Genomic DNA, 18,693 nt, shown 5'->3' with positions numbered 1-18,693 from the left:
TAAAAACTGAAAAATTGGGCAACTCTATATGCAGCTTAACATACAGAAAAGGGTGTATTCATCAGTTCTGGAGGATCTCAATGAGGAACTTGCTTGCAGAACCATTACTAGACTCGGGACTGAAGAGTCTCTGCATCGATTGGGGGCACTCTGCATCGATTGGGGGCACTCTGCATCGATTGGGGGCACTCTGCATCGATTGGGGGCACTCTGCATCGATTGGGGGCACTCTGCATCGATTGGGGGCACTCTGCATCGATTGGGGGCACTCTGCATCGATTGGGGGCACTCTGCATCGATTGGGGGCACTCTGCATCGATTGGGGGCACTCTGCATCGATTGGGGGCAATGCTGTGGGCACTCTGCATCGATTGGGGGCAATGCTGTGGGCACTCTGCATCGATTGGGGGCAATGCTGTGGGCACTCTGCATCGATTGGGGGCAATGCTGTGGGCACTCTGCATCGATTGGGGGCAATGCTGTGGGCACTCTGCATCGATTGGGGGCAATGCTGTGGGCACTCTGCATCGATTGGGGGCAATGCTGTGGGCACTCTGCATCGATTGGGGGCAATGCTGTGGGCACTCTGCATCGATTGGGGGCAATGCTGTGGGCACTCTGCATCGATTGGGGGCAATGCTGTGGGCACTCTGCATCGATTGGGGGCAATGCTGTGGGCACTCTGCATCGATTGGGGGCAATGCTGTGGGCACTCTGCATCGATTGGGGGCAATGCTGTGGGCACTCTGCATCGATTGGGGGCAATGCTGTGGGCACTCTGCATCGATTGGGGGCAATGCTGTGGGCACTCTGCATCGATTGGGGGCAATGCTGTGGGCACTCTGCATCGATTGGGGGCAATGCTGTGGGCACTCTGCATCGATTGGGGGCAATGCTGTGGGCACTCTGCATCGATTGGGGGCAATGCTGTGGGCACTCTGCATCGATTGGGGGCAATGCTGTGGGCACTCTGCATCGATTGGGGGCAATGCTGTGGGCACTCTGCATCGATTGGGGGCAATGCTGTGGGCACTCTGCATCGATTGGGGGCAATGCTGTGGGCACTCTGCATCGATTGGGGGCAATGCTGTGGGCACTCTGCATCGATTGGGGGCAATGCTGTGGGCACTCTGCATCGATTGGGGGCAATGCTGTGGGCACTCTGCATCGATTGGGGGCAATGCTGTGGGCACTCTGCATCGATTGGGGGCAATGCTGTGGGCACTCTGCATTGATTGGGGGCCACAGAAAAATGATCAAACGTTGACCGGTCCACGGCGATAAAAAGGTTGGGGAGCACTGCGCTCAGAAATTTTTTTATTTGCTCAGCCCAGTAAAAAATTAGAGGGAACATTGCTCCCAAGCGCAAGGAATTTTTCTTGTTTCATACCAGAGAGACTAGCCAAACAATTTGAAGTTTAGATACCAGTTGTCTTTGATTGGCATGCAAACCATTCTTATATCACACTTGGCTTAATAATTTGATCTAACAGAAGCACCACTTGGTACACAATTTCTTCAAGAGGGCAACAAACATGCAACAAAAGTAGATTATGCCACCATTTTGCAGCTTAACACAGTCCAAAATGCTGCATTATTGGTGCACTGACCTGCAATTTCCAATAAAATAAAGGAGTTGAGGCCCGTCACTAGACAAGCGCATGTGAATTGAACATATTAAATGCGATTGGATAACAGTAAAATACCTGCAATTTCATGATGTTCCTTTATCCACATTAACTTACCCTGAGCCACTCCATGCCTTCCACCTGGTACCAGCGCATCACACCTCCAGTAAAGTACTTTGGCTGCTGAAAAGGAACTGGTTGATCATTTACTTTCCTCACTGGGTCCAGCATATGCTTAGCACTGTGCCTCACAGCTTGAGACAGGCGATCTTTAATTACTGTGTTAGAGTCTCCCATCTGCTCAATCTCTTCAGATGTTAGATTACAGGAAGAATCATTCTATAGGAGGGGAAAAAAATGCAAGTTAAAAATCAAAAAATTCTAAACAAATAAGAAACTACAAATTCCTCACACCTACCTCAGAATTCTGCTTAGATCGTTTGGAGGCAGTTAAAATATCCTAGAAGAAATAAAAATAATAAATAAAAAGGATTCAAAAATATTTTGTAGTACTGCAATCGTGTTAGATAAAAATCCTCTTACTTCTTTTGACATGACATCTGAGATGCTATAGCTTTCCTCACGTGGTCTTTTCTTTGACTGAGCTATAGGAGAAAGGGGAAAAAAAAAAAAAAAACCACATACCGTAATTACCACATATTAGCACAGTTACATAGTCAGGCAGGAAAGAAAAGAAAAAAAAAAAAAAAAATATACATGCATGCACCCCCCCCCCCCTTATCCCACAGCTGATCCAGATCTACTGAGCTCCACCAGACCTTGCTCTTGAGGGAGTCCATTCCAAATTTTCACAGCTCTTACTGTGAAAAAGCCTTCCTGTATTTGGAGATGAAATCTCTTTTCCTCCAGACGTAAAGAGCACCCCCTTGTTCTGCGAGTACCTTAAAGCGAATAACTCACTGCCATGTTCACTATATGGACCACTTATGTATTTTCACATGTTGATCATATCCCCTTTAAAAACTCCACCTCGAGAGAATGAATTCAGTTCCTCACATCTTTCTTCATAGCTGAGCTCCCCCCATGACCCTTATCAGTTTTGTTGCCGTTCGCTGCACTTTCCAATACCCTCTTATGAATTGGTGCCAAACTGAACTGCATATTCCAGATGAGGTCTTAAAGATTTGTACAGGGGCAAAATCATATCTCACTGCAGTCTATATCTCTCAAAATACAAGAAAGGATTTTGCTTCCTTAGGAAACTGCAGCTTAGCATGCCATTAAGCTTATGACCTACCAGAACCCCCAGATCCTTCACCATTGACTTCCCCAGCTGTTCTAGTATGTATGATGCATGTTTCTATCCCCCCCCCCCCCCCCAAGTGCATAAATTTACATCAAACCTCATTTGCCACACAGCTGCCCAATGAAACCATGCATTCCACATGTTGGGTGAATGTACATTCAAGGGTGTTGTTCCACCCCCCCCCCCCCCCACCACAAAAAAAAAAAAAAACACATCCCTCACCTGTTTTGCCAGAAGTTTCATTTTTTGGCTAAAAAAAAAAAATATAAAATAAATGTAAGCATACTTCATATTCACACACTGGGTTTAAGTTGATAAGGGAGTAGCATTTTCACATACACATGATCTGAATGATTGAAGTCACCCCAAAGTTCACTAAACTAAGCAAGTTCACTTTTCCCTGAGCTTAGTGATAGAGATGTAGTGTTACAGACTTTAATTGTAAAGTCTTTTTTTTTTTAAAGTTATACTACCCCCCCTCTGCAGTTGGTTTTGCACAGGGCAGCCTTGATCTTCCTCTTATCGAGCCCCCCCTTCTGCGCTCCTGGCCCCTCCCACCTGACAAGTTCCCTTACAGCAAGCAGCTTGCTATGGGGGCACCCAAGTGGAGCTGCAGCTCGTATGTCCATTCAGACACGGAGCTGCTGCTCAACCACACCTCTATTTCCTGATTGGCCAACTGACTGCTGTGGGAGCCAATAACACCTTAGCTTAGCCAATCAGGAGGAAGAGTCCCAGATGGCAGAGGGACTCGAGAAGATCGCTGTATAGAGATGGACTCAGGAAAAGTATTGGGGGGAGGGGCTGATGCACATAGAATGCATCAAGCTGAAAAACCTGACTTTACAATGCCTTTCAATCATCTAAAAAGGAGGGGCAGGCAAAAAATACGATTTTAGTACGTCGGGCCCTTTGACTGCTTTGAGGGGCATGAAAGTACTACCGTAAGTTTCCCTGAAAATAAGACCTACTGTTCTTTTCGGGGAGGGCTGCATAATAAGCCCTACCCTGAAAATAAGCCCTAGTTTAGTTTCTAAAATCCTAGAATATTAGTGTATTATATAATGCCCAGTGTGTGTTTTTTTAATAGAATAGGTGTGAAATACCTTCGGTACAGCGCCACTCAGCTGATTTCCCGCTCTGCTGTCGTCCTCATAGTTGTCAGAGGGGGGGGGGGGGGGGGATATCAGCCTCTTCCCTCTGCAGTGTTCAGAGCGATCACGGAAGCACCAAGTATTAGATTAGAATTGTGTGAAATACCTTCCGTTACAGCTTCCGTGACCCCCAGCTGTCAGCAGGAAATCAGCTGAGCGCCGCTGTAACTAAGGTTATTTCCCACAATTGTAATCTAATACTTGGCGCTTCTGTGACCCGCTCTGAACACTGCAGAGAGGGGCAGAGATCCCGCTATGAGAGAAGGACAGCAGAGCGGGAGATCAGCTACCGAAGGTATTTCACACTATTCTATTACAGAAACACACACTGGATATAAAAACACCAATACGGTGGATTGGATTCTAGAAAGCCTAAACTAGGTTCACACAGGGGATTCCCGATAGGCAGGGAGGGAGAGAAGACAGCATATTACAGATAAGATCTACCCCGAAAATAAGCCCTACTGGTGCCAAAATGATAAGACCCAGGATTATTTTCAGGGAAAGACGGTATTACATTTTTGGGGTATACTGCTGCCTACAGGATTAAAGAAAACTAGACGCTAGCTCAGGATAACCCATCCCACTATGCCTCCATTTTGTAGCAAAACATTAGAAAGCATGATCATAAACACAGGGGGGACTTTGTGAAATCCTTTCCTTGGAGTCTGTAAGGAACAGAGTACAAAAATCCTATTTTTCTCATTCGTAGAGATACACAGGAGTCATATCTTTGAGGTTTCCAAAAGCAGCTTAAAATGTGTGGGCAACAGAAATTGCTAGCAGGTCCATAAATACACGCTAGTAAATGTTACAATATGTATGCTTTTCCCATCCAATGAGAGCCCTTGCAGAAATAGACTGCCTATCTTTTAGCATGTAGGAATCAAGACTGATGGTCCTGTCCATCAGAACCCGGGTTTCAACTTGCTATTAAAGCCAGAAGCCATAAAGCAGGATGGCAACTTGATCCTTGGGACATAAAATCACAACGTTGCATTGCCCAGGTAATGTCTGCCTGGAGTATTTAGCAAGTCAGCTTGCCCAGGCCAGTCAGGAGCAATAGGCGTTACCGAATTCCCTTCATCTTTATCCTGCAAAGCTGACAAGAGGCTTTGGGAAGAAAAGGCCTAGATCCAGTTGTATTGATCCAACAAAGACACCAGAGTACCTGCTGCTTCCACTTGAGAATCCCTGTACCTGAAGACCACCCTGTCCAGTAGGTCCACATCCAGCATCACCAAACTGCAACAAGTCCAGAACAATCCAAATAAAGTAACTATTACTCCTGGATTCAGGTGCTGCTGGCTGATGAAGTCTGCATGCCAATCTACACCTGTAATGTACTCATCTGATAAGCCTGGAACATCACATTCTGCCTAGAATAGGATCTGATCTGCCCTCCTCCAGTAGGACTGGTCCAAAGCTGCAGACAGCCAAATTACCTTTAGTTTAAATAGGTTGACTGGGAGGAGACTCGTTAGCGATTAGCCACACATTAGCTACGGGAGCTGGAAGCCTACAGCAGCTAATCGCTGGGGTTCTTGTGTTTAGTCAGCGTTGAGTGCATTCACAGGTGGGAATGCACCCTTATATGCCATATTGACATGCCTTAGAGTATGCAGTAAAAAAAAAAAAAAAAACCCACAAACCACAACACTTGTTTACTCCGTACACTTCAGCTTCAGAAGGCTTACAACAGCACAAACCAGGTGCTACAGTGGGCTGATTGACAAGCGTAGTAGCTTTTTTTGTGAGCCCTTTACTCCAGCTGCAATTATCCACAACACAACCTAAAAGTTCTCATTTCCATCCCCCTGAACAGCAGGCTGCAGCTCCAGATTCTTTACCAACGAGAGGAGGAGACACGGTGCTACAGAATGCTGAGGTGGCAGGGCTCAGTACTTGCTGTTAACAGCTTAACATTGGAGTCCCACTATTAGGCTTAAGGAGGGGTGGAGCTAGAGCCAACTATGACAGAAGAAATTGCTTTGTCAGCAGTTTTCATTAAAATTTTAACACTATTAAAAACTGGGACCCCTGGATTATTGAACAAGCTTTGATTCTGGTGACAGACCTTTAATTATCACGGTTTATAAATAAAATCATATCTTTTGCACTGCAGACTTGTGTTAAATTAAATAAGGCAATTTTTATTGTTTGACAGACTGCAAAAAGGTTTTGCCTTGCCATGTAAGTTGCACACTGCTTTCATGTCTAACTTTCAAATGAGGATACCTGTCCAGATTTAGGCTTCTGCTTTTCAAGTTTTTCTTTTCTTTTAATCTCCTAAAATAAAAATAAAAAATGGACACCGTTACATTGCACAGAGCTGTAAGCAACATTCAGTCATCACTAGCTGTACCCAAATCTACAGCAGCAAATGTTACCTGGACAATACGCAACATCGGAGCCGATTTATTGAATACAGTAAGCAGGACCCCTCATACATACATCCCCCCCCCCCCCCCCGGTGGCAGGGAAGTTGCGGCAACAGCTTGCGTTATCCACAGAACACATCTATGCAGTACAGCACAACAGGTCTGCTTTTCTGTACATGAACAGTGAATTTTGTGCACAAAAATAACTTACCTCCAGCTGCTGCTGTTCCATTTTAGTTAGAAGGAACTTGGAATAAATGTTACTTTTCTCAAGCAAATGCTGGAGCCTTTTATAGCGCATTTCATTGGAGTCTCTCTCCCAAGACATCTGAGCCTGCAAGGTGGAACCAGAATAAACAAACATGATACAAAACAATTGTTTTCTGTCAGTTTTGTTTGGCAAGTTCAATAGGGGTACACATCTTATTCTGGAGTACATGTCCTGCCTTTAGAAGCCTGTATAGAGAAGGATTACTGCACCCCTATGACCAATGTCCTTTCAGTCTGTACCAAAAATTCATAGAAAACAGTGGACAGCAGGAGGAAAAAAAAAAAAAAAAAGGGGGGGGGGGGAGAAACCAAGTGGCCCTTAAAGTCTACCTCCGTTTTTTGTTACCTTCGAGTATAGATCCAGGTTTGTCCCAATCAGGTCTAAATTCACTTATTGTTGACTTACTACTTCTGCTGGAAGTATATCCCAAACATCAGGCATACACTTTCCAGGATTAGTTCAGAACTTTCCTCCAGCTAGCTTGAGGTAATGTCCGTGTTCTTGATCGCTTCATATTAAAAATATTGCCCTCCTGAACCTCATCTTCCCCCACCCCCAATTTATTTAAACGTTTCAAATCACGTTTCCCCTTTTCCTCCAGACTGTACAAACCACAGCAGAGAAGAAAAAAAAAAAAAAAAAGAAGGGTTCTGCCTTTAGTTTGACATTGAACTTTGGCTCCCTGGCCAATCTTCCAACAATATCAATGTTCCATATTGCTGCCAACTTCAAGTAAAATTGACAATGGCAAAAAAAATATCAGGACTCCTTGCCCAGGCATAACACCCCTCGGCTTAACCAAGCCCCTGTTTTGAAGAAAGCAATGAGGAACACAGGCAAAGTAGGTAGGGGTCCCCATGTAGTCCCAAGGATTTTTATAGATAATCCCCAAAAAAAAAAAAAAAAAAAATTCTATGTCTTAATAGCACATCATGGAACAGCTTCAAATTCATGACTACTTGGCCTTTGCAAAGCATAAGCGACAGAGCAACAAGGCCAACACATCCAATACCCAAACAAAGAACAGGGAAAACCCCATTTACTGCAAGACATCCACCTGGTAAACGTAATATGTAAACAGAAGACCATGCAGAAGCGTAATGCGCCCATACACTAGATTAAAAATTTTAAAAATCATTCATTTGGACAGTTTGTTCATTTTCAGCCAGTTAATTGGCATAGATTGGTAATTGGTTGCGATGTTTGAGCCAAAAAAAAAAAAAAAAGGAAAAGCGAGTACAAGTTTGGAAATTTTCTGCCGAACGAACAATAAAATGAAAGGTTAATATGTTTCTCGTCTGAACTAGGTATATATGACAAAAAAAAAAAGAAAAAAAAAAAAAAAAAAAAAAGATGTCCTTTGAAAAATGTATTGATTGAAATTGGTTGTTACGCAATGGTAAAATATTTTGTTCTTACGGCCGATTGTTCATTATTCGAAAAGGAGTTTGAACGTACCAGCATTAGACAGAACACAAGCTTGACACTAGGAGAAAAAACAAAAAACACTTAGTTGGCCTGGGAGGCGCAGGGGGTCTTCAAACTATGGCCCCCCAGTTGTTCAGGAACTACAATTCCCATCATGCCTAGTCATGTCTGTGAATGTCAGAGTTTTAAAATGCCTCATGGGATATGTAGTTCTGCAACAGCTGGAGGGCCGTAGTTTGAGGATCCCTGGGCCTTATACTTTAGAATAGAGTCCTGCCTTTTTTGGCCAGTGTCCATTCACCTGAAGGTGGCAGCACAAATCACGTAGTAAAGAATAGCCTTGTGTCCTGGATGTCTGATTAGGTCTCAGCCCTACATCTGCCTGCATAAATTTCATATTATTGTCAGTAGATTGAAGACCAAATGAGCCACCAAGGCTTGATAAAACACCCACACCTAGAGACCCAGAGAGGAGCATGGTGACTTGTCTTTACAAGGAGCTTTATAGTCAAGCCTGCAGCAATCTAGGAAGCCACCATTCCCTTGCAAGGACTATCTGGCATCAGATAAAGTATTTATCTGAAGAAAGTGTGACCTTGGTTTGCAGTGCTCCAATTTTAACTTTGTGGTACTTCGGAACAGAAGGGGCACCAGGAATGTGAACTCCTATTTCTGCAGCCATTAGCACACAAAGTAGGTGTAATGTGAAAGCACATATTGAACCATAATTTATCATATACAGTGGCTGGATCTTCCAGCAGCCCAATCAAGGCTATGTAGCTCAACCACTGGACCACCGGAAGTCTTACACCTGCCCCCCTCTACCCTAATAACCAGGCCACTTTGTGATATGGCACTACGTGTTCATGCAAGGCAGTACCCAAATAAAATTTGTGTCATTTTTTCACCCCATAAATAGAGCTTTCCTTTGGTGGAATTTCATTACCACTGCATGCATTCTACATATTTTTTTTGCATTTCTATACAAATTCTAATAAGCATATATTGTCTGGATTATGCAAACGTTATAGCATCTACAAACTATGAGATCAATACTGGAATTAGATTTCATTTGTTTCTAGTAATGGTGGCAATCTGCGACTTATAGCAGGACTGATATTACAGCAGACAATCAGGCACTGGATACATACAGCAATAAGTGCTAAAAAGATGCACTGTACTGACACTGGCTGGGGAGTGGTAAACATCTAGGGCAATAAAAGGGTTAACCATGTGCCTAGCAAGCATTTGTGTTTATTAGGCGTGTTGCTTTGACTAGGGGGAAGAGACTGATTTGAGTCCCTTCATCATTCTGAGTCTGACAATCGGAGAGCCCAGCACCCACAGATCGGCTTCTGCTGTGAATAATCACACGTGATCTGGCCCAGAGGCTTCCTGTAGCAGTAAGACTGATATAGGGTGTTCAGCAAGTGGTTAAAATGCACAAGTACCCTGACCACCAACATTGAACTATTTACATATCCTTACATACAAATCACACACCTATCTGCTGATAAGCAGAAGCAATTCTCAAAGATCACAACAAAAATCCTGAAGTTTGTTTCTAAGCTGGTAGAAACCAGCTTAAACCTGACAGGTGTACATTGGACAGTGGACAGGCTGACAAAACCTGCGCTTAAGGGTTAGTTCACTATATATCTCTAACCACACAAAAATAGTTTTTTTTTCCCTTTTACAAACCTGAACCCTTTTGCAATTCTGAATTGTTACTGTTCAGTATGAGCACAATAGGCAAAGAGTCAATATTGCTTCGATTGGAGCACTTCTATAGCACATAAGGGACTAAAATATGGTTCCTACGGTTTATTTATAGTCAGCCTGAAGCTATAAATTTAAAAACTGATGTTTTGCCCAGTCAGACACATGGTAATTTATTCAAGGTATTTTACTTTGTAATCATACTACTAAATAGAAATTCAAAAAAAAAAATACATAAAAATATTTCCACCTTTTCCATAATTTTTCGTTCCTCAACTTGAGCTGCTTTCTCAAGTTTTTCCTCTTCCTTTAACATTGCTGGAGTTATTAATCCATCCAGTAATGGATCCATCTCAGATTCCGGTGAAGCTGCAAAAAACAAGAAAATTTGTTGTAAAAACGGTAGTCACTAACTGCGAGGTTTAGCTACTCACAAAATTCCTGCTCCATTTCTTTCATATTCCATCAATGGAACTCTAACGTTTCAAACTTCTTTGGTCAAATATGGGGTGGAAATCCTTTAGGGCTACCATGGATTATTCCAAAACAAAGCTGCCCATTATTAAACACAGAAGCCCCATTGTATGGTATGAAGGTCTCCCCATAATATCCCATTTTCAAACTTAATGGTTTGTAGAATCCTGCTAATACACAAGCAGGCTGGAGCCAGCAGTTTTTTCTATAGCTGTACGAAGAAGACCAATCATGCTTTTGATTTCCTTTTTAAAAAAGGGGTCAAGCATATCTGAGGAATCCCTGCAACTCTTTAGCCACCATTTTGTTGATGCATTTTTAGCATAGTGGTTTTTTTCCCCTATTCTGGAGGAAACGTGTAACTGCAAGAGGCACATGCCTTGCTACTGGTCCTTTACTTTTTTCTTACGGGCAAAGACCCCAGAAGAGAAAGGCAAAGGACCCCATGAGGTAGGGACTTGCCATACACCACCTGTACAGAATGGTGTGTGGTGAGGTAAAGAGAGACGGAACTCCAGAGTGCTCTTGGAGCTGTCCCGACTAGCAGAATCTGCAGGGCAGGGTGATGAAGCATCCAATATGGTCAATCCCAGCATAGGGACCTTATATTGCTTCCTGCCCAGCTCCAGCCCCACCCCCAGCTGCCCCCATGCAGGTTGGTGGACATACCTGCATAGTCGCTTTCTGGAATCCTGTGGTCTTGCTTGGTAAAGATAAGTCCTGCTTGCATTTGTTAAAAACTTGTCAATGTTAATATAGGAAATGCTTTAAGACTAATATAGGAAATGCTTTAAGACTAGGTTCACATGTGTGTGCATGCACATTTGCACACATTGTGGGTATAGCAGCCTATTCATTTGAATGGACTACTGCACCCTCTAAATGATATGGGAGAAGTCATTCCTGACCCTTTAAAATGGGCTGTACAGGAACACATGGTAATGCAGATTTGCAGACACAAACATACCAACGCAATGTGCGTCTGCTAAAGAGCAACACATTTCTGTGCAGGACAAACATGTGATTATGCACGCATTTCCAACCTGCATATATGTGACCTTAGGCTAAGAGCTCACACTGATACTGGGCCCATGTTCTCCGAGACTGCATCTGACTTTGAAGTTGTATGAATACAGACTAAGCGGATGCAGTGGCTGCATGAACACGACTGTATGGTAGAACATGACCTGCAGTGAGTGCACGGATCTCACCAAAACAGTTTTTAGTCAGATCCATACACGCATTTCGGCCCCATGCACACGGGGCGTTAGAAAAAACGTACGTCAAAGTTAGTTCTGACGCCGGAAAAAGCAGCTGTAAAAACGTGCTTTCAGTAGCTTTTTCCATTGGCGTTATTGCACGTTTTGCCACGTTGCTTTTAGCAGCGTTTTTTTTTCTTCCATTCAAAATCAATGGTTCCCTATGGGAGCCTATTGATTTGAATGGAGGTCGCACCGCAACACCGCAAGTCGGATCCGACTTGCGGGGCGACTTGCGCTGTGAGAATCTTGAGGGGGAACTCTACGCCAAAATGGGAAACATACAGTGTACCCCATACCCATTCACATAGGGAGGGGGTCCGGGATCTTGGGGTGCCCCCTTGTTAAAGGGGGCTTCCAGATTCCGATGAGCCCCCTGCCCGCAGACCCCCACAACCACCGGCCAGGGTTGTGGGGATGAGGCCCTTGTCCTCATCAACATGGGGGCAAGGTGCTTGGAGGTGGGGGGTGCAGAGCTCCCCCTGCCCCAAAGCACCAACACCCCCCCATGTTGAGGGCATGTGGCCTGGTGTGGTCCAGGGGGGGTGGGGCCGCTCGCTCGTCCCCTCCCCTTTCCTGGCCTGCCGGGCTGCATGCTCGGTTAAGGGTCTGGTATGGATTTTGGGGGGGACCCCATGCCGTTTTTTCGGCATGGGGCTACCCTCAAATTCCATAACAGACCCGAAGGGCCTGGTTTGGAACCCTGGGGGGGACCCCACGCCGTTTTTTTCCCATTTTGGCGTGGCGTTCCCCCTCAAGATTCCCACAGCGCAAGTCACCCCGCAAGTCGGATCCGACTTGCGGTGTTGCGGTGCGACCTCCATTCAAATCAATAGGATCCCATAGGGAACCATTGATTTTGAATGGAAGAAAAAAAAACGTATAACGTGGCTTAACGCACGTTAAGCAACGTTATAGCAAAGTTATTCAGCTTTTAGCAGCGTCAGGCGTTTTTAACGCTGTAACGCTGGTCCTCAGAACGCGCAGGTGGTGGGTTCTTGTTGCAGCCTAAAAACGTTTAAGCCACTTACAGCTCAAAAACGTCTGAGTGTGCATGAGGCCATAGAATAACATGGAGGGGCGTTTTTAGGCTGCAAAAAGAAAACGCCTGACGCTGCTTACAGCGGCGTTAAAAACGTCCCGTGTGCATGGGGCCTTCAAACTGCGTGCAGTCTCATCCACTTATATTGGCTGCCTGTATGTAGCTCCTAAGGAAAATGAAGATGGGCGTTAACAGTTGGCACTACCTGACACTCTGCATTGGGACAGTACCAAGCACTGACAGACCACAAGATCACCCCCTCTGCCTGACATTGAGGTTCAGTGTTACATCTCGTAGGGAAACCTACAGCTGGTTAATAGAAGAATCTGAAAGCAGAAGTTAACAAAAATCTGCCCATACATGCGTCTATAGTGCTGCCATCCTCATGTATATGCAGCAACACCAATATTTCCTGCAAAATTACATAGCACTGATCTGACAGTTTGAAGGACTCGGTTTACACACGTGGGTCTGGGAAGGAGAATAACATTTATATTCGGCAGCACACAACGAATCACAAAATGTCATCCGGAAGGCTATTTTTATTGAAGAATGATCACATCACTGACAGAAAGGTGCAACTTTAAAAGGGGGGGGGGGGGATTTTGCCCTGTAGGTACTCAAATGGTCCGCTGTGCCCACACAAATGCAGGGAGACACAAATATGTGGACCTCAGGCTATGTTCATACCTTTCCGTATGCTTTTCATGCATTTTTGCAGCCTGTTAATGCATTTTCAGGTTTCATGCATTTTTTAGGAGACCGATTGTTAAACACATAACCCCAAAAAGTAATGTGCTTGTATTGCAGTCTAAGGCTCAGTTCACATCCATGCATTTACCATGTGCAGATTTACAGAAAAGCACAATGCATTTAACCCCATTTCCTATGGGTCCTCTTCCTACTATGCAGTCTTCTGCAGTATGTTTTTTGCAAAAGTGCAGGTGTTTTTTTTCAGGGTGGATAGAAAAAAAAAAAAAAAGTTTAATTTAAGTCAGTTTTATTTAATAAAATCTATCTTAAGATAGTTTTCAAAACATAGTTTTATCAGCATGAATTGGAGCTTAGTTATGTAGCATGAGGCTGTATATTTTGCAGCATTTACATTTTTTGGTAATTGCATTTATTAAATCCAAGCTCTGCAAGCTGAGATAACATGAACTGCATTGATGCATTCACACTACCAGTAAGAATGAGTCCTTACATTTAAAGAGCACTTGTCATTTCAGACCCATCATGGCAGCACCTGTTAGTGGGCATCCACTCACCTGCCGCATCACCAGTTGCCCCATTAAAGTGAAAGGGACTGTCAGTCAACAGCAAGTCAGGAAGAGCGGCTGCGGGACATGACAGTTGCTCTTTAAAAAATTTGAAAATCGACTATTTAAATCAAATCCACCGTTTTGTTTTTTTTTTGCAGCAGTGTTTTTGGCTACACAGACTTCAATAGAATTGCATCAAAGACAAGTATATGAATTTTGACGTGTTTTTCTGCATGACAAAAGATACCTCCTCTTTGCAACACCACATAACTTGCCATTAGCCAAAAATGCAAGATGCATTAAAAAAAACGCACCAAAAATACATGCTGCAAAAATGCAGACACACGTATACTGACCACAGTGTCAGAGCAGCCATGACATACAGTGGTCAGTGTACAGGGAGGAGGGCAAAAACTGGCAGGATCAGCTTTTTTTTTAGGTTTTACAGGGGGCCAAATGACAGCACGAGCATTGTGCTGTATAACCTGTATTAGAGGGCACGGTGCTGTATAACATGCATTAGAGGGAACAGGATTTTTTTTTTTTGGGCAACACTTTAAAATATTCAGGTATGACATTTATATATCTTTGAGTTAAGGAGAAGTCCACCCTAAAACAAGAAACCCTGCATCTATAGACCCCCCAATTGAACACTTACCTATCTTAACTCTGTAAAGAAGAAATCAGTATACTTACCTTTAGTAAGCCGATCCGATCTCCAACTGTGGAAGCTCTGCAGAGGACAAGGCAGTGAATGGAATGGGAAGTGATATCACCCATTGACTTACTTTTGGGCTTCCATTGTTGGCTGTGTCCTCTGCACTCGCTTCCACAGCGAAGCCGCAACTGACAGCTCAGCGTGGAATCTGCGTCAAAAAGGCTGATTTCTTCTTCACAGGGCAAGTGTTAGATCGTAGAGGTCTGTAGATGCAGGGATTTTCAGGTTAGGGTGGACTTATCCTTTACTGCTCCTTTCACACTAGCTGACTTCTAAGCTGCGTGAATTCCAGTGCGACTTTAATACGACATTTACACTCTTTGGCATTAAAGTCGTGTCAAAGTCAAATCACAGAGGTACAGGAACTTTCTGAAGTCTCAGCAACTTCAATAGTGTCAATTGGAACGGCTCCCATAGAGAAGCATTGCATTTCACATGTCCTGCGACTTGGGGGGGGGGGGTCTCACAAATCAGACCCTAGGCCGTTGTTCACACTGCCGTGATTTTTAATGCAACATCCCTGCGCAACTTCATTGCAGCTTGCATACCAATTTGTTAACAGAGGTCAATGCAAGTCGTGTTGAAGTCGCACAGGAACCCTTTTGTAAGTTGGCATGACTTGTAATGCGACTATAAACTCTAAAGTCGCATGAGAAGTCACAGCAGTGTGAAAAGGAGCCTAGCATTGAAGTCTATGGCCCTCACGTTGCAGGAAAGGCTGACCCAAAGTAGTGTAAGAACTGTGTTGAAGTTGCTGTGACTTTAATTCACACCCAGCTCACCCTTGTGTAACTTGTTGTCATGTAACATAAGACATTAGTCACATGACAAGTTACATAAAGGTGAATGGGGTGTAACCCACCTTAAATGTGCACCCCCCCCCCCACTACAATCCTAAGGGGACCTCACCAATACGGGACACATAAGTATGGGGGGGGGCTGACCAAGAAAATGCTCCTCACCTGGCTGCTATCATTAGAGACTTCAGAAGTCTCAGCCAAGCCAGTTCTGCCCCGCTAGCCGAGTGGACAGCCAGGAAATTAGCATTTCCAGAAGGATGACAATGTCAGCCCATACACAATCCTCTCACTACAGGTCTCCTTCCCCTCCCGCCAGCACTTCCATAGGGCACCCTCAGGACACAAGGAGCACGTGCTGTGCCATGAGCCGGTGACAGAACAGAGAGGATATTACCGGGGTCAGAAAGCGGCACTTCCACAGCAGGCATGGTACGGTCCTGGCACACACAGCTCACACTCACTTCTACCACCAACAGCTCGCGCCAAATCCTTCCACAGATCTCGCGTCCCAATCAAAAGTCCACAAAACCCCGCCCCTTTCCTTTTGAAGTTTCTCCGCACCCCGCCTATCCCTCGCTTGGAAATATCGCGAGAGCAGCCTCAGCTGTGTGGAAACGGCGCGAGTTTTTTTTTCTCCTTCACTCGGTGCAGTCATGTGACTTTTTTTTGGAAGGGGGGTGTAGTTCTCAGTTACCTGTATAAGGGACTCTCCCATACGGTCAGAGTGTCTGATAGGAGGTGACGAGGCTCCTCAGGGAGAGATGGAGAATCCCACTGTTCTATATTCTATTCAGTAGACAATTCTATTCCATTGCTGTGCTAGCAGATGGAGGGGTGAAGTCTGAACATGTCCTGTATGGAGGAGGAGGGAAGAGTGTGCACATGTTCTGTATGGAGGAGGGAAGAGTGTGCACAGCACATGTTCTGTATATAGGAGGGACCTCTACTCAAATGATACAACTGAGCTTCTCACCCTTTATATCAGTCACAGCGCCCTGTAAAAGTATGGTCAGTGTGGAGGCCCTGGGTCTGAGGGCTCATTCCCACATGTGGCTGGGGAACGGTGTGCTGCCAAAAAACTCCAACTCCTCAATTCTCCAACCATGTCCCTTCCAGTGATTCTACAGCAGGATAATTAGAGATTTGGATGAGTTGAGTTGCTGTTTTCACACACCACCGGCAGCCAATACAGTACGGTACACACCAAAATGACTGCACATTGTTAGTAACACCCGCCACTAACCAACAACAAGGCCACAACAACTTTTTTTCCTTCTTAACCGGTGTTCTGTGTAAAAAAGCAACTGGTCGTGTACCGTACTGTATTGGCTTCAGGTGGTCTGTGAAAACAGCAACTCATCGAAATCTCCAATTATCCTGCTGTAGAGTCATGACCAGGCCATTTTTGCTATACGTCCTTTTTTCCCCCACAGATAAAGCTTTCTTTTGGTGGTATTTGATCTGTTTTTTTTTTTTTTATTTTTACACTATAAACAACAAAAGACACACAATTTGGAAAAAAAAAACTGGATTTTTGTCTTACCGTAAAATCCTTTTCTCTGAGGTTCACTGACGGACACAGCTCCATATCTTCTTAGACCCTTGCGGCCTATACTGCTCTCTCCATAGGAGTAGGACTAGGCAGAAATAAATTTGGGTAAGTGCCGGTTCACACTGAAGCCGCACGACTTCGGGGGCGACCTGTGAAGTCGCGTGCACCGCGACTTTGGCACAACTTGCACGGAATTCACAGAACGAATGTCTATGCAAGTCGCTCCAGGTCGCCCCGAAGTAGTACAGGAACCTTTTTCTAAGTCGGAGCAACTTGTGTCGCTCCTATTAGAACGGTTCCCGTACCAGACCACGGACCGCGACTTGTCAGGCTGACAAGTCGTATTAGTGTGAATGGACACTTAACCCCTGGGGCAGTCCCAGGTGGTATACTCCCACTTCCTGCTGTAGGACTTCAGTTTGTAACAAGCAGTGTCAGAAGAATACATAACCCAACTCAACAGAGGGGCGGGTGCTGTGTCTGTCAGTGAACCTCAGAAAAAAGGATTTTACTGTAAGACAAAAATCCAGTTTTCTCTTTCGTTCAATGATGGACACAGCTTCATATCTTCTTAGGCCCTCGGGATGTCCCAAAGCAGTGTCAATATGAGGGGTGGGAAAAACATAGCAATACAGATAATTCCCAAAAAGGGCTAAACATAGCCAACCAGGAGCTCAACCAGGAACAACTGGATCTCATTACAATACACCCTCAAGAGGCCGGGGGCTCAGCAATTGCAGCCTGCAAAATTTTGTGGCCGAACGCAGCATCCAAAAATGCAAGCACATCCACCTTATAAAACTTTGTGAATGTGTGTACAGACGACAACGTAGCCACCTTGCACAGCTGAACCACTGACACCTGATCACTGAAGGACCAGGAGGCACTAAGCACCCTTGTAGAATGCCCCGTGACAAGGAAAGAAGGAACCTAACCCCTAATGGAATAGGCCTGCACCACTGTCTACCTGATCCATCTGGAAATGGTCGCAGGAGACGCAGCCTGTCCCTTATGATATCCACCTGTAAGGACAAACAAGGAATCTGATTTATGAAACAACTTCGTCGCCACCAGGTATACCCTGATTGCCCGAACCACTTTCAGGGAATGTAGGGTAATTTATTTGGGATGTTTAGGCTTAAGACACAAAGATGGCAACTCAATAAACCCAGAGATGACCTTAGGAAGGAACGCCTGACAGAGTCACAACACCACTTTGTCCCTGTGAACCACCAGGTAAGGTGACCGACAGGACAACACAGCCAACTCCAACACACTACGCGCAGAAGTAATAGCCACCAAAAAGGCCACCTTCTGTGACAGAGTGATCAGAGGAAGTTCATTAATATTTTCAAAAGGAAGTTTCTGAAGTACTGACGGTACCAAATTGAGATCCCACAGAGGTACCAGGAATCGCACCAGAGGAGCCAAATGGTGACCCCCATGCACGAAAGTGTGAACCAAGGAATTTGTAACCATGCCCATAATATATGAATACCCTGCCCCCAATTAAAGTTATGCCCCGCCTACAGAAAAAAGTGTCCCAAAAGTATTTTTCCCAATGTTGGCAACTATGGTTTTATGGTCAAGAGGACCACAAAGGTACTAACGTTCATGAGAGATCCTGAAAAGGCATGGTGTTGACTGGCCCTTAACCACTTGCCTACTGGGCACTTTCACCCCCTTCCTGCCTTGGCCAATCTTTAGCTTTCAGCGCTGCGGCACTTTGAATGACAAT

The 18,693-nt window shown here is 44.7% G+C and overlaps 1 protein-coding gene across 1 annotated transcript in view; it reads right to left on the bottom strand.

Annotated features, from left to right (window-relative positions):
* Nucleotides 1-15,933, bottom strand: part of HELLS (helicase, lymphoid specific) — a 34,864-nt gene extending 18,931 nt beyond the window's left edge. The window contains exons 1-8 of the mRNA XM_082266850.1: nucleotides 15,798-15,933; nucleotides 10,099-10,217; nucleotides 6,642-6,764; nucleotides 6,288-6,338; nucleotides 3,118-3,145; nucleotides 2,172-2,233; nucleotides 2,047-2,088; nucleotides 1,746-1,967 (exon numbers count right to left, since the gene is read on the bottom strand). Of these exons, the coding sequence (XP_082122976.1) occupies nucleotides 1,746-1,967; nucleotides 2,047-2,088; nucleotides 2,172-2,233; nucleotides 3,118-3,145; nucleotides 6,288-6,338; nucleotides 6,642-6,764; nucleotides 10,099-10,217; nucleotides 15,798-15,831 (681 nt within the window). The 5' untranslated portion in view covers nucleotides 15,832-15,933. The remainder of the gene's footprint in view (nucleotides 1-1,745; nucleotides 1,968-2,046; nucleotides 2,089-2,171; nucleotides 2,234-3,117; nucleotides 3,146-6,287; nucleotides 6,339-6,641; nucleotides 6,765-10,098; nucleotides 10,218-15,797) is intronic.
* Nucleotides 15,934-18,693: the final 2,760 nt, after the last annotated feature.

Source organism: Pelophylax lessonae, assembly GCF_965119305.1.
Source record: "Pelophylax lessonae genome assembly, chromosome: 9".
Classification (NCBI taxonomy): domain Eukaryota; kingdom Metazoa; phylum Chordata; class Amphibia; order Anura; family Ranidae; genus Pelophylax; species Pelophylax lessonae.
Note: the sequence above shows the minus strand (reverse complement) of the source record. Positions and strands in the feature narration are given on the sequence as shown.